General features: G+C 44.6%; 1 protein-coding gene across 1 annotated transcript; it reads left to right on the top strand.

Annotated features, from left to right (window-relative positions):
* The first annotated feature begins 10,221 nt into the window (after positions 1 to 10,221).
* Positions 10,222 to 15,206, top strand: Nxnl2 (nucleoredoxin like 2). The gene is made up of 2 exons (XM_059262280.1): positions 10,222 to 10,523; positions 14,620 to 15,206. The coding sequence occupies exons 1-2, from the start codon at positions 10,222 to 10,224 to the stop codon at positions 14,786 to 14,788; spliced, it is 471 nt and encodes a 156-aa protein (XP_059118263.1). The 3' UTR covers positions 14,789 to 15,206.
* Positions 15,207 to 16,037: the final 831 nt, after the last annotated feature.

Below are 16,037 nucleotides of genomic sequence, written 5' to 3'. Positions count from 1 at the left end.
GGGCTTATGAAAGTCCATCTTCTCTGACTGGCAAATCTCTATCCATGGCAGTTGCTCCCTCTGCAATCCTGCCTCCAGGCAGCTCCAGGAAATGTAGAGAAAACTCTCCTGCATTTGCTGTCTTCCAAGTGCTTTCAACTCAAAATAACCAGCACACCAAAATGGCATATTCTTGGATTCTATATGTTGGATCATATAGATTTCCTTCACTACTGTTAATCCAACTGATTGAGAATATGACTGCTACTGTGATTTAAAGCCAAATTTGAAGCAATCTTTAGTCATATACTGGCTAGGTAGATGGGTTCTGGTCAGGTCCATACCCAGGTTCCTGGGAAGTGGTCCAGAATTAAGTATGGCAGGCGTTTCAGAAAGAAAATGCATAATTCATTGCATTTCCTAATAGGTACAATCAGGGACAAGCATACATCCTGAAATATTTCCTATCTACACACCTCCTGCCCTCATGTAATCAAGCACATCTGGTGCAGATGGGTCAAACAAACTTGTTTAGGTGAGTGAAAACACCTAAACAATAAACATAAACATGAACAATAACAATAAACATCTCCCATAAACAATAACCTCCAGCATTTCAGAGATTATCTGTTCTTGAGCCAGGGTCTTGCATATCAGAGGCATTTTTGTTTCATGGATATCTCAGGCATAGTAATTAAAACTTAAAATTTAATTTTGGCTCTCACATTCCCCCCTTGAGTTATATCCTGAATCAAATTGACTTGTGATGGGTACCTGTTTATATTGGGATCTAATAACCATCAGCTTAATGGTACCCAGATAGGAATTATCATTTGGTTAAGGCATCAATGATGCAAGAGCCAACAGCAATTAGCAGAAGCAGAAGGGCCAAAGGACCTGTGATGGCTGACAGAGTTACTATCTAGAAGGAACCTAGAAATGAGAATGGGGACCAGTTACTTATTTCATCTCAGGATCCCCCTTTTTTTGCAATGGTTTTTTTTTTTTTTTTGTACAGCAAGATTATCTACAATGATTCCTGAGTAGTTTATAAAGAAACAACTATTTTCTCTTAAAGCTATATAATAACATCTCTGCTTTACATAAAGCAAGTTGAGTGCCCTATCATACTATACAACTTTTATAGCTAATGAATATACCTGTTGATAGATCTGGGTCTATTTGGTTTTAACAGGTACCTTTCTTGGTATGCTAATAGGTAACTGTTTTGTCCCCTATGCCAGAGAGTTTAGTTTTGATCTAACATTCCAGCCTGTTGGGGGACAAAGGGTGACATACTCTCTTCTGTAACTACTTCCTGCTGAAACTAGGACATTGTTGTCAGGGCCTGGAAAGGCTGGAATGCTAGTCAAAGGCAAGGAGGGAGTTCGGGCAATGGGGCATTCATCAGAAGCATCTTGTTTGCTCACACAGTCAAAGAGACAGGGAGCAATCACATCGGCAGGACTGGTCCACATCAGCTTTCAGCAAGTACAGCACTTGCAGTCATTTGGAACATGTTGTAGTCAGCAGCTGATGCTTGAATGTGTCTGTCAGCCAAGTGGAAATCTACTGAGACTGATATTGACTAGGGATAGAAGTTAAAATTAGGAACTTAAAGGAAAGTCTTACATTTGGAACTTTCAGGCTAATAGTCCTAGTAATTGGGAAAGGGGAGGAGTTCCAAGACCAGAAGAGAGAAGGATCCCATTCTCAGGGATAAACAGGTAGGGAGGTTTAGACTATACTTATCTGGAATCCTTTTGACCTGTGAGAAGTAGATCCAAGTCTTATGATTCTCTCGATTCTAGAAACTTATATGTATTTTTTTAGTTTATAAAAAGACATAAAAGTATTAGATATTATTAGCATTACCAATCTGTACTGAATTCTACATTGTAGATAAAGCAGGTAACAGGTGTCTGTAAAATAACTAGAGTAAAGTCACATCTTTGAGTCCTAACAAAGCTATAGATTTGTGTTAAAAAGCATGAACATTTTTCCTCTGTCCAGAGAGCCAGATATAGATTGGACACAATTGTTTTTAGCCCAATGAGAAGCACCTGTAAGTCTATACTTAGAAGACAACCAAAAGAAATCTAAAATCTTGAGTTTGTGACTGAACAGTAAGTAGTCAGTGCTCTACCAGCTTATCAGAACTCCATTGATCAATTTTAAAACTCTGAACTTTTGAAATCTTATTGTAACAATAGGGTAGATGGGGGAAGAAATATGAAACACTTTACATTTTCACATACTTTAAATCAATTATATACCTTTATAACTTGCATTTACATCTTAAATCACTTTCTGAGATCCTCAGGATTTATTTAAGCTTTCACATCCTTAGACATTTCTATATCTTAAACCCTCAGAACTTACATAGACTCTTATATCCTCAGACCTTTATATGCCTTAGAACATTTTCTTAGACCCTCAAAATTGCATAGACTTTAACACTTTTTCTTTCCATCTAATCATTTATTAGAGACACAAATAGTTATTATTGAGAACAACCATTTCAAATCATGCCCCTTTAGTGGAGTTTTTATAACTGAAACCTGTTTATCTTTTAATGTGAAATCTGTTAGCAAGGCAAACCTGTCTGCCTCTTCTCTACAAGAGACCTAGCAGCTCTAGAAATAGCAAAGCTTGATTTTTACATAATAAATGAACTAACAAGGTGGTTACAGCCTTGGGGAAGAACCTGGTTACCTGCTGCTGCCAACTGACAAAGCTATAGTTAGCCTAGCCATCAATACCATCAGAGATCTGAGAAGGATAAATTGTAGCATAGATTATAATCCAAATGACCTGTGAATCAATTAAAATGACAGAGACTATTCCATTACCTAGATGGTCATCCCAGGCACCTGTTTCTCCATGGTGCTGGGGACAGAGGTACCAGGACAGCATCAGTCTTTTATTGGCAGGTCCCAAAGATGAGAGGCTTTCCTGTGGAGGAGGAACAAGGGAGAGACTGACCTTACTTTGTATAGGCAAAGTAGGACAATCAACTCTGCAGTGTCCTCCTTGCCTGTAGTTGGGGCCGGGGCCTGCTTGCAGGTGCTGCTTTGGGGGCAGTCTCGCCCAGTGGTTAGAATCATTACCATCTAAGTGGAGACATCATGGTGCCTTGTCATCTTCTTTGGAGACCTAGGAGTCACTGCTAGAATCTGGGGGTCTCTGTCTGTCAAAGTAAGCTTTTTCCCTTAAACATTTTAAATGCCATATTTCCTGAGATCTCTGACAAGTTTGAGGACCATTATCTATTAAGTATACCTGAGCTAAACAAGCCTAGGTTCAACCTTGAAGCATATCTAACATGATTACAAATTTGACTATTATAGATGACTAACTACTAACCTGTATCTCTTAATTATATGTTGCATAGTTTAATGAGCTGCATAGGTACAATATTTTAAGCAAGAGTAGAATAATTTATATGGTATAACAAAAATAACCTTAAATTTGTGTCAATATACAAAACTCCATATCAATGTGAAATATTTGAGACTAATAATTTTTTTTGGTTTAAAAGTGGATTCAATAATCTACCCTTTCCTATATCCCCTTCCCCATTTTTGGAAAAAGACCCCTAAATCTAATCTCTTTTGTTTAGTTTTCTCCTTGATCATGACCAATAACAACTTGTAGCCAACCCCCCTAAACAATGACAAAATCCATTGAATGACCAGAAACCATTCACTCACCTCTTTGGAATATGAGCGTCATGTTCTCTAGACTGCTTCCTATTGTCTGTGGGTGATGGCATCTCTAGAGGACCCTGAGAAAATTGGGATAATGGTCAAGTCCTGGAAGAGTTAGCTGTATTATTTGATGTCCAGTTTCTGTGTGATGGGAAAGTGCAAAGCTTATCTGAAGTCTTTTCTGTAGTAGTCTGTGAGGCTGAACCATCTCAGCTGGCAGCTTTGAAGTTGTTCTGGATGTAGATTTTTAAGGAAACTGTAACTGAGGCATTCTGAGAGGCTGAATCATTTGAGCTACTTGTCTTTATTTGTGTGTGATCCTTTTGCTTTGAAAACATACAGACTTTTAAAGGTAACATATATATATATGTATGTATATATATATGTATGTATGTATATATATATATGCATTAACACAAGTTTGAAATGTATGGTGTGTACAAGTCAGCTAAAAGTGATTTGTTTTATATTTGAGCCAGTAAAAGACACCTATCAACTTTATAAGTCCATTTGGACTATATAACCAAATTGTTATGAGGACTCTGCAGCAAACAAGATTTATCATGTCTCTTCTAGTCCCAGAGCTGTTCCCATGTAGAGGGATCAGCATACATGTCGCTTGTCCTGTGGTTTTTACTGGCTTCCTCCCTCATGTCTGCAGACAAGATCTTCAGGAGCTCTCCCCCAGTCAATCTGATCTTTATTAATTTTGAAGGAATTCATAGCTTTTTTTGTGGACACAAAAGCACAAGCTCTCCCCCAATGCAATATATTTCACAACTTCCATTCTGAAGCCAAGACATCCCTAAAGTATATAGGCTGGTTTAATTCAGCAATTCCTTCCACAATCCAATGTCTCTCATCAGCTACAATTTGCTCATCAAAATTCAAAGTCAATAAAGCAACATACCAGATTCAGGTTCCCTGTGTATTTCCCATCCTGGCTTATTTTTTTAAATATTACTTTATTCTTTCTTTAAAGACTTGATTATTTTCTATTTATTTATCTATTTACTTACTTATTTATTTCTATGACTACTATACACATTTTCTCTTTCTTTAGCACCTAGGCACATTTTCAAGCACACTGTAACCTGTTTAGAGGTTTTCTCAGCCTGGACCTGGCTTTCCCCACCCCCCCTCTAATCTGTAGTGTTCTATGACTGCATGAGCCAAAGATTTAAACTGTTAGTGGCAAATAGGCCCTCTGCCTAGAGGCTCTATCAGCTGGCTTTGCCCCCCATCAGTTCTCTGAGAGTCTAGCCTCATGTGAGTCAGTATGGGGCAGAAGCTGCATTTACTGCCCCAGTTCTAGGAAGTTGTTGGGCCCACTTTCTGGAGTCCCCAAGAATGGCAGCTGACTGTTGTTGACTGCTAGCAGGTGGTGACTGCAGTGGTGCCGATTGGTATGACTTATCTGTCTGTGTTATTGTGCCCCATGTTGGGTGCCAAATATAGTCAGATTTTTCTTAATTATCCTTAATAGTTTACAATAACTTATTAGCTTTTCTAAGACTAGGATTTGCTGGAATAGGGCTTGTGGTCATGTAGTGGGGGAGCCTAGAGGCTACTATTGCCTTGACAAGTTAATAGATACCACAGCCATATGTTAATGGAAGAGCCACAAGTTCCTTTTGCCAGAGATAAGGAGAATGACTCTTTTTAACAATCAGGAATTTTCTTCAAGCCTCCAAGGGAATGTAGGCTTTGTCTAATGCCTGACCTTGGGAAAAGGACTTTATAGCTTTATCTCTGTTAAGTTTGAGACTTAAAAAAACAACAATTTTGATTTGAAGCTCCTTTTAGTATCAACATAAAACTTTTAACTCATAGACACAGTCCATAGAGAGACTGGGAAATTTTCTTTCCCTTTTATAGTACACCATTATATAACATAACAGTTACTCATGATTCAGTTTATCAAAATAAGTTAAGTGTAACAAATTTAGCAAAGATAAGGAGGCTAGACATACATTCTTAAGCATGAATAGACCTTAGGTAGGGAGAGACATACTCTGAGCCAGTGGTTCAACTTCCCAGTGCTTCAACCCTTCAATACAGTTCCCTATATTGTGGTGTCACCCCAACCACAAAATCATTCCTGTTGTTATTTCACAACTGAAATTTTGCTGCTGTTATGAATCTTAATGCCAACATCTGACAGGCAGGTGGTCGTAGGCTTCCCTTATAAATAGGTCTTTCAATCTCCAGAGGGTCAAGACTCATAGGCTAAGAAGCTGCTCCAAGCTCTTTGCCAGATCATTGTTTTGCTGCATCATAAGACAGAAATATTCCAGTTTCTGGTGTTTGGTATTTCGTGCTCATAGCTGTAGGCTTAATTTTTAGCCCTTTATTTGCTTTTAAGTTAAAATATTAATAATATAAAACATTTTAGAAACTTAAAATGTATAATCTTATAAATTTAAATATTTAAAAAAACTTCCTTAAAAATATCCAGTTTTTAAATTTTCTGTACAACTCTAAAATTTCCTCCTTAAAAAAATTCAAAATCTCTGAATTGTGTGTTCCTGCAATATTAAAAATTAAGTATCCCCCCTTTTTTTTTTTACTTCAAGAGGGAGAAAACAGGGCATAATGGAAAGGACCAAGCAGATGCCATAAAGGCTGGTCAGTCTTCTCTCAGAGCAAGGTACATTCTTGCATATAACAACAGGGCGGTGCAGCTTTAATACACTACTAACAAAGCATTGTTTTTAAATCCTATCTTTCTTAAACCTTGTTTTAGGACAGGACAGGTATTATCATACAAAAATACATCCTAATGGAAAATATCTTGGAAACCTGTTGTTGCCTTCTTGGTAGGACCACTCCTCATGGTCACCTTTAATCAAGTTGGTGGTGAAATCTCATGACATATGTCTTCTCTAACCCTAACAAAATGGCTACCAGCTATGTGGCTGCCCAAACACGGTGAAGTCACATGACATCTGCCCTCTCCAACCCTAGCAAAGATGGCTGCCAGACATGTGGCTGCTCAAAGATGGTGGCTGTCCATGTGTGGCTTGTATCACAAAATGGAATCATGCCACATGGTTCCTTTAAATTTACCCATGCATGGATTTTTACCTATCAACTCACAGTGTTATTAGTTTTAATTTTTAAATAAATTTTAAATAAATTTCAGAATTTACAGATTTTTAACCATATCCGACAAAATAAACTTATAAATCTCAAGGTACAGATGTTCACACAAACCAAGTTTATCTATTTTGTCTGTTCTGCTTTTCTGTCTTTTCCCTGTCATTGTGTCAGGCGGCTCAGACTGACACAGGACGTAGAGGAAACTTTTAAATATACTTGCGTCTAGTGAAGGGAGAGCCATAAACCAACTCTAGAGCCAGCTTTCAAATAAAATAGACTAGCATAAAACAATTTTAATGTTATCTACAACAAAAAGACATCCAAACTCCTGCTAACTCAGATCCATTGACCAGAGAGCTCAGAGATAAATTCTGAGCCCTGGCCACAAATGCAGCCATGTGGTGACTGGAAGCTGGCACACAGACATAGCAAAATATCAGAACCATTTCTGTCTCAGCTCCATGCTTGCAACAAAACTTATGAACACACTAGAAAACAAAGACAAAACTTTTCAACAAAACAAGGAGACACAACTTTCCCGAGAAACAGACAGATAAAACTTTCTATGGGATACAAAAACTTTCCAACCAGAATCAGATGGGTAGGCAATGTCTAGCTATATGCCATGGATGGGAGACCATTGGTGTCCTGTTGCATCCCCTCTACATCCCAGATAGGGATCCCACAGAACAGAATCAGACTATGACTCACCAGGAGGCCTCCACAGATGTTTGCTGCATTTTCAGGATGGCAATTCACTCTTGGTAGTCCACAAACTGAAGGCAGCCTTGGAGTCTTGGAACATCTCAAGCCATGTGCCTCCTGAAGAGCCCCTCTGTAGTCAGAAGTTTTCTCCATCTCGCCCAGCCCCACACCTGCTCAGGCCCAAGTAAACACACAGAGGCTTATATTAATTATGAACTGTATGGCCTATGGCAGGCTTATTACTGACTAGCTCTTACACTTAAATTAACCCATAATTTTTATCTATAGTTAGCCAGTGGCTTGGTACCTTTTCTCAGTTCTGCCTTGTCATCTTGCTTCCTCTGTGTCTGGCTGGTGACTCTTCTGCCTCTCTCTTTCCTGTCTCTCTCCTTGGATTTTCCCACCTGCCTCTAAGATGCCTTGCCATAGGCCAAGCAGTTTTATTTATTAACCAATGGTAACAGCATATATTCATAGCATACAGATGGACATCCCCCAGCACTCCTCCTTTTCTATCTAATCAAAAAGGAAGGTTTTAACTTTAACATAGTAAAATTACATATAATAGAACAGTTATCAAGCAAGAATTACAGTTACAATATCTAGTCTATTTGTATTTGGTAAAATTAAAGAAAATATTTTATCATCTATCCTATATTTGTGAGTCTAAAGTTTCATATCTAATTTATCTTTTATCATAACCAAGGAAAATTATAACTATCTAGTCTTCAACTATATCAAAGACCCCAGAAGGTTATATTACCTAAGTAAACAGGAAGAGCATTGTAAGCCACTTCCAAAAATCTAGAATGACAGAGACAGCTGGCTACAGGGACAGTCCCGTTGTTCTGGCATGAAGGTCCAGCTTTAGAATTTGGGGGTGGTCTGAATCTTACTAGGGGCCTCTAGCAAATGTTAATTCCACCAATCAAGAATAAGACCACTACCACAGTTTAAAGCCAAATTTGAAGCAAGCTTTAATTAAATACTGGCCAGTTCTATACCCAGGTTCCCAAGAAATGGCCCAGAATCAAGTATGGCAAGGGCTTAATAAGGAAAACCTATAATTCCTTGCATTTCCCAACAGGTCCAATCAGGGGCAAGCATACATCCTGACATAGTTCCTACCTACGTACCTCCTGGCCACATGTGATCAAAAACATCCAGCACAGATGGGTCAAACAAACTTGTTTAGGGAAGTGAAAACATGTGACTTATATCTCCTATGAATAGCCTCCAGCATTTCAGGAACTATCTGTCCTTGGGCAAGGGTCTTGCAGATCAGAGGCATTTTTGTTTCATGCATTGCTAAGGCATAGTAATTAAAACTTAAAATGTAACACTGGCTCTCACAACTGCCTCTAATTTTTAATACTTTTCTGCAACCTTTTTACACTACTTTTTATTTTTAATTTTTTTGTGTCAGAGTGCTTTGCCTGCAGGTATGTATGTGTACCACATGTGTGCCTGGTGCCCGTGGAAGCCAAAAGATTCTGATTTCTTAAGAACTGGAATTACAGGGGTTTGTGAGTCACTGTGTGGGTGCTGAGAAGAGAGTCCAGGTCCTCGACAGGAGCAGCCTGCCAGCACTCTTAAAGATTCTGAGCCATTTTTGTAGCTCCTACTTTTTAATTTTTAAAACACTGCGCTTGGGAATTATTTATCTCGATTCCTGCGGTTTTGGGTGTGCCGGTACATGCTGACCCACAAGAGTGCCTCCTCCAGCTTGGCAAGCAGCTGAAACTTCCTTACCATAGTGAACCCGCGCAGTGCCTGGGTATCTTTAACACTCTGGCTCTCCCTGTGCAACAATTTTCTTCCAGAACTCTAGGATATGGGCAGTGGAGGTACACACCCAGAACACAAGCGCCCTGGCTTCCCACAGCCTGCCTATTCTGGCCAGGGGCAGAACAGCTCTTCACCTAATTCAGCCCTCTTCAGAGGCGCTAGGTGGGTGCAGCATCTTCTAGACTGGACTGGAGCGTATGTAGGCAATGAGGGTGTGCTTTTTGGGTTGGGGAGGTGGTGAGAGGTGGCCAGCTGAAGTCTGGAAAGCTGTAAGGCTTTTCCTAGACAGGAAAATTATCGGGTGGAGCAAGGTGAAAGGAGGGGTGGGGAGATGGGCGGAGCAGAGCCCTAGTGGGCAGGGTAGGCGGGGGTAGGGTGTAGTTGGGCGGTTGGCACAAGGGTGGACCCGGCTCTTGTGGGCGGGGTGGGGCGAGGCTGGTGGGCGGAACAGAATTCCGGTCTACAGGACGGGATACGGTGGACTTGGTGGGGTGTAGTTGGGCGCTCTAGTTGGGTGGGATATGGCGGAACTGAACAGGTCGTGGGTGTCTGGACAGGTCCTGGGTGAGCGAGACAGGATGCAGGTGGGCGAGGTGGGGCGGGACAGGGCTCAGGTGGATGATGTGGGATGCGGGTGAGTAGACCGGTCGCGGTAGTCGAGGCAGGATGAGGTAGAGTAGGAGGTGGGCGAGGTCGATGGCCTGGCTCTGCTTCTGGAGCTGGGCACCCCGCTGTCACGGCTGTGGCCCCAGCTTCTGGAGTAGCCGGTGTCTGCTAGCTCCTCCCGTGGGCTCAAGGTGCGCTGCTCCGCGGGAGGCGGGGCTGCGAGGCGCCCGGTACTGCGCGAGGCTCTGCGTGCCCTGCCCATAGACGGGTGGCAGCACAGCCCCGGGGCTCGTCTTTGCGGGGTGTCCTCCACAAGCCGGGCTCCGGGGCGATGGTGGACGTGCTGAGCGGGCGGCGCCTGGTGACCCGCGAGGGCGCGGTGGTGGAGGCGGAGGCGGCGCTGCAGAACAAGGTGGTAGCTCTGTACTTTGCCGCCGGCCGGTGCTCGCCCAGCCGCGACTTCACGCCGCTGCTCTGCGACTTCTACACGGCGCTGGTGAGCGAGGCGCGGCGGCCCGCGCCCTTTGAGGTGGTGTTCGTGTCGGCGGACGGCAGCGCGGAGGAAATGCTGGACTTCATGCGGGAGCTTCACGGCGCCTGGCTGGCACTGCCTTTCCACGACCCTTACAGGCAGTGAGTGCACACCCGGGTGACGGGGGCACAGGGCTGGAGCTCTGGCTCCCCGGAACCTCCTCTTCTGCACCTTGCCGCTCTTTCAGACTCTGGTCCTTAACTTCCTACCCCCACTTTTTTTCCTCTTCAGTTCCCAATGCGGGTCAATTCCTTGGAGTCTTGGTTTCAGTATCCACGGGGATCCGGCCCGCCAGCGTTTCAGTCTTTCACGATTAGGGTTTCAGAGATCTGCACGTCTCAGGAGCTCCGGGGCTGGTCCTGATGCTAACTGGCATCCCTCAGCTAGTCTTCTTGATAAGTGCAGGAGGAAGGGCGGGAAGCCACCAACCTGAGAGTGGGAGCTGTTTTACCCAACCTGTGTCCACAGAGCTGCATTGGGGGGTACTCTGTGGAAGGGGGGGGGGCTGACAGCAAGAGGAACCAGGTGCTGGCCATCTTTGTGATTTAATTTTAATTTTTACGTACAGTGATGAAGTTCCCCAACTATAACGTGTGATTTTCAGTAACATGAATGCTATCGCAACACATGTAGGAGGACTGGGAAAGAGCAAGGCTGGGTACGCGGCCAGCGTGGTAGTGGTGGTGGTGGTGGTGGTGGTGGTGGTGGTGGTGGTGGTGGTGGTGGTGGTGGTGGTGATGGTGATGCTGGTGGTATCTCCTGTGGTGGAAGAGTCCAGATGGAGGTCTCATAGTACACGCCCCCAGCCCTGTCTCCTAGAACAGATGTCAGTTTCTGGGTATCCCTCTGATTCTGGGTCTTGGGCTTGTTACCCAGCTGCAGCACTACCTGTGAGTCCTTTCTAGAAAACGAAGCATAGCCAACTTTGCTACGTTCTGTAGATTCATAATAACTAGAAGCCTCCTGATTCTCTAGTGTGTGTTTGGGGGGTGAGCTTGTGAGTGCATGCCAGTAGAGATCAGAGGACAACCTCTGCTGTTATTCCTCAGGTGTCATCCACCCTGTTTTTTGAGACAGGGTCTCTCACTGTCCTGGAAATCACTAAGTTGGCTAGGCTGGTGGGCCAGAGAGCCCTAGAGATCCACCAGTCTCTGCCCACCCCCCACCCCCGTTCTGGGATTACAGCCGCACCAGCTTTTTATGTAGTTTGAGGTCTGACTCTATGTCACAAGCTTGCAAAGCACTTTACTGACTGAGCCTTCTCTCCTGATTTTCCTAAACTCATTCTCTCTGGTGGTTCCCAGGGAGGTGGAGCACCCAGGGGAAGCTGCTTAGCCTGGGAGGCTGAGGCCTCACTCGTGCCGGTACCATGACAATCCCGTGCATGGTATGTCTAACCTTTGCAGAAGGACTCGCTTGAGAACTGATTCAAGTGCTGTGCTTTGAAATGTGGTTTGACTCGACGGCAGGCACTCAGTTATACGAGCTTTTGAAAGGACACACTTGTTTTGCAGTTGAGATGGTGACGGTGTTGATAATTAGACAGCGAGCTCAGGTGTCCCCCCCCCCCCCCGAGAATAGGGCTTTGGGTTGCCCGTGAGGATAGTGAGAAAACGGTTTCATGGCTGAGTAAAGAGATGCGTGAGGAATGGGGTTGACCTAGTCTGCGAAAGGGCTTCTGTAATAATATTTTACTAATTGCTGTCACAAAATAGTTGACAAAAGCGACTTAAGGGAACCTGGAGGGGGGTGGCTCAGTAAGAGTGCAAGTATGAAGACCTGAGTTCAAATCCCCGGCACTTAAGTTAAAACAAAAACCAGACATGGTGGCATGTACCTGTAACCCCAGCCATGGATGAGTAGAGTCAGCCAGATCCTGGGAGCTCACTGGCCAGCCAGTCTAGCTGAAATACCCAGCTTTAGTTTCAGTGAGAGAACCTATCTCGAGAGACTAATGTGGAGAGTGATTAAGGCATCTGTCGTATCCCTCTGGCCTCCGCATACGCAGGCACAGCCCCTTCCCCACGGAATAAAAGAAACTTAAGCGGGGAGGCTTGATCTGGGCTCACAGTGGGAAAGTAGTCTGTCTCTGTGGCAGGAGCACGAAGAGGTCGGTCACTAGGTGTCTGCAGTCCGGAGCCAGAGGGAAAAGGATGCTGGTGCCGAACTTACTTTGTGCTTTCTTTCAGTCCAGGACCCTGCCCATGCAATGATGCCTCCCACAGTTAACGGGGTTCTTTTTACCTCAGTTAACCCAATCTAGAAATCTCCCACAAACTTGTCCAGAGGTTTGTCTCCTAGATGAGTACAGATCCTGCCAAATTGACAATGGATATTAACCATCCCACAGTGTCAGCTGGTGACAGACCAGCATGCTGGTCCCTTGCCCTAATTCCCAGATGTGCCACTGAGGCATAGAGTCCAGTTCTCCTGGGGTCTACCTGTGTGCCCTGGCTGATGTCCTTTCCCGGGGTAATTAGCCGCCCTATCCGTACACCGATTCCCTGGAGAAGGGTGTAGCTTTCTTTCTCCCTTCCTCACCCACCTGCTCCAGAGCCCTTGTGCACCAGGTGAAGACAAGTGGGCCTTTGTGAGCACAGGTTGGCCTGGCTTGCCTGGGCTTCATTTCCAGAAGGATTTTCCTTTTGCAAACTTAATTATCTGTCCTTATCATTCCTTAACCTCAATGTTGCTTTATGCAAACCAAGAAGTAGAATATTCTGAGGGGATACTAAGTCAGCTAGGATTTGTGGAATCAGATCATGGTCCAAAGGGAAGGGGCCAGAACTAGGGAGAAGTGAGAACTGAGTGGGACATCCAGGAGGTGTTTGAGGAAGTTGCTCTCTGCTGTAGGGGGCAAGGCGGGACAGGGAGATCATAGAGGCCCCAACTGGGAAGTGAATCTGGAAAGGACCTGTGTGTAGCTTTCCCTCAGAGGTCTCTATTACTCACTACTGTCCCTCAATTCCTGAAGAGACACCTGAGGGAGGAGGAGGGAGAGGAGGAAGACATTTTCTACTACCAAGGAAATCACTTGTGGATCCCTGAGATTGTCATGGCATGACTGGAGGCTGGTGCCCCTGTAGGAAGGAAACACCCCGAGCCCTTACCTTGCCCTCAGAATTATGCGGGTGCATTCCAGTGTAGCTCTATCTCCTGACACAGCAACAGATACTGTGTTCAGCCCAGAGAGGCAGCTGTTTATTACCAGTATGTCTCTGAAATAAGTTCTGGGTGCTTATCTGGAGCTGTCCCTCTGCCCAGATGTCCCAGTGCAGGTGACCAAGAAGAGAACCCATCTTAGCATGAGGATGACTGCAGGGGCAGGTGCCCATGCTCCATGTAGGCATTTTCTCAGAGTGAGGGTTCCATCGTATCCCATCCTCTGTGACTGAGTTTATCTGTCTAGGAAGAGATCCTCCTGCCTCTGCCTCCTGAGCACAGGCTTTCCAGGCATGCATTACCATACACGGCAGAACCGGGTCTCAAAGCAGCTGCAAGCATTCATGCTATGGGTTGCCACTCCCAAGGATCCTTGAAGAGCTTACAGTGACCTCCTTGCAACACTGGCACTCATAGGCTGGGATGTGGGCAGATTCCAAGGTGCCTAGCAGGCATCTTCCCCTCGTACCAGTCCAGCCTCTGATCTGCCTTCTTAGGATATGGCTGGGTGTTAGGGAACCTTTCCTGCCAGCTGACATTTTTGGAGTTTAGGAAAGCAGACCAGCCTGGACTACATTTCTTGGGTAGACAGTGGCTTGGGCTCTCTAGGTCTCCCAGGTCTCCAGTTCACTGGCTCCTGGATCCAAGGCAGCTCTTGCCTAGCCCAGCCTTGTTCCATGTCCTTTTTAGATGAAGTCTTGCAGTCTCCTCATGTTGCCCAAGCTGGTCTCAATTGCATGAGCTAAGGTAATCTCTCTGCCTCATCCTCTTGAGTAGCAGGAACTACAGGCTACTTGAGTTTTGGATTGTTGCATTTATAGTGCTAGAAGAGTTTGATTGTATCTTCAACTTGAGATTTATATAGTATGGCTGTCCCTTGGTATCTGAAGGGAATTGATTCTTGGATCCCCTGTGTTTACTGAAAGTAAAGGGTATTCACATCCCTATATAAAATGGCAGAGTTTGCATAGAATGCATACACAGCCCTTCCTTTCAGACCTGCAGCAGTGTTAACCCTCTGCCCTCTGTCCTCAGTGAACTGAAGAAGAGGTACGACATCACAGCCATCCCCAGGCTCGTGGTCATCAAGCAGAATGGAGCCGTCATCACCAAGAAAGGGCGGAAGCAGATCCGGGAGCGCGGGCTGGCTTGCTTTCAGAACTGGGTGGAAGCAGCCGATGTTTTCCAGAACTTCTTGGGGTGAATCTGGAGGGACCATGGCAGGTGCTTGCTGCAAGTGCAGGGCAGATGCCTTCCAAGAGGGAGTTACCGGTTTTCTTCTCCATTGATGGATTTCGTAGTAGAGGCACTAGAGCAGGTCAGAGGACAGACACTGCCCAGGAAAGAACTACACCCTCCCTCCATGGGTCCTAGAGTTCCTTTGGAGTGCACTTTTGTTTCTTATAGCTTTCTCCACCGGTGCCTAGGCTCCAGGACACATCAACAGTGTGCTATCAGAGATCTATGCAAGATGCTCATTCCTGCAGGCTTCTTCGATAAATTGATCTATGAAGTGATGCATTTTCTGATGACCTATCACATTTTAGAGATGCTTTGGTAAGCATATTTATTAATCAAGTTTGTAGACTGTGTAGTTTAATAAACCAACATTCATACCTTGAGCAGCTCGATGTTTTTCTTTTTCCTTCCAAACCAAGTACCAACAGAGGGAGAAGTCAGTAAATACCGTGCTTGAGCTGTCCATTCATCCGAGGGTGTGTTGTAACTGCACCTTGTCTTGGAAGATTTTTCTAACCTTTGTCTCTTCTTCCTTCCTTCCTTCCTTCCTTCCTTCCTTCCTTCCTTCCTTCCTTCCTTCCTTCTTTCCTTCCTCCCTTCCTCCCTCCCTCTCCCTACCTCTCTCCCTCTCCCTCCCTCTCTCCCTCTCTCTCCTTCTTTCTTTCTTTCTTTTTCCCCCCTCCTCTTCCTTCTTCTCTTCTTTTTGGAATGCTAATGTTCTGCTTTTCCTCCCACTTCCTTCTTCCCTCCTTCTCTCTTTCCCTCTTCTCTTTTGGAACTGGGGATTGAGTCCACAGCCTTGCCCCTGCTAGGCGAGCGCTCTATCTGCCCCTCTGTGCACGTGTGTGTTTTATATATGTACTTGCTTGTGTGAGGGGGTATGCATGTACATGGGTGGCCATGTGTGCAGTGGTCAGAGGCTGATGTCCAATGACATTCTCAATGATTCTTCACCTTTTTACATTTTTATGATTATTTTTAATGTGTGTGTGTGTGTGTGTGTGTGTGTGTGTGTGTGTGTGTGTGTGCATATGCCTGTGGAGGCCAGAAGAGGGCATCAGATCCCCTGAGGCTGGAGTTGGAGGCAATTGTGAGTTGACAGTTGTATGTTAGGAACCAAACTCTTGTCTTCTAGAAGGGCAGCAAATACTCTTAACCTCTGAGCCATTTCTTCAGCCTCCTCAGCTTTTTCTGTTTACATAGTGCTGAGGAAT

The sequence above is a fragment of the Peromyscus eremicus genome, chromosome 5 (assembly GCF_949786415.1).
Source record: "Peromyscus eremicus chromosome 5, PerEre_H2_v1, whole genome shotgun sequence".
Classification (NCBI taxonomy): Eukaryota; Metazoa; Chordata; class Mammalia; order Rodentia; family Cricetidae; genus Peromyscus; species Peromyscus eremicus.
The sequence above is the reverse complement of the archived record's forward strand: the minus strand, read 5'-3'. Positions and strand labels throughout refer to the sequence as shown.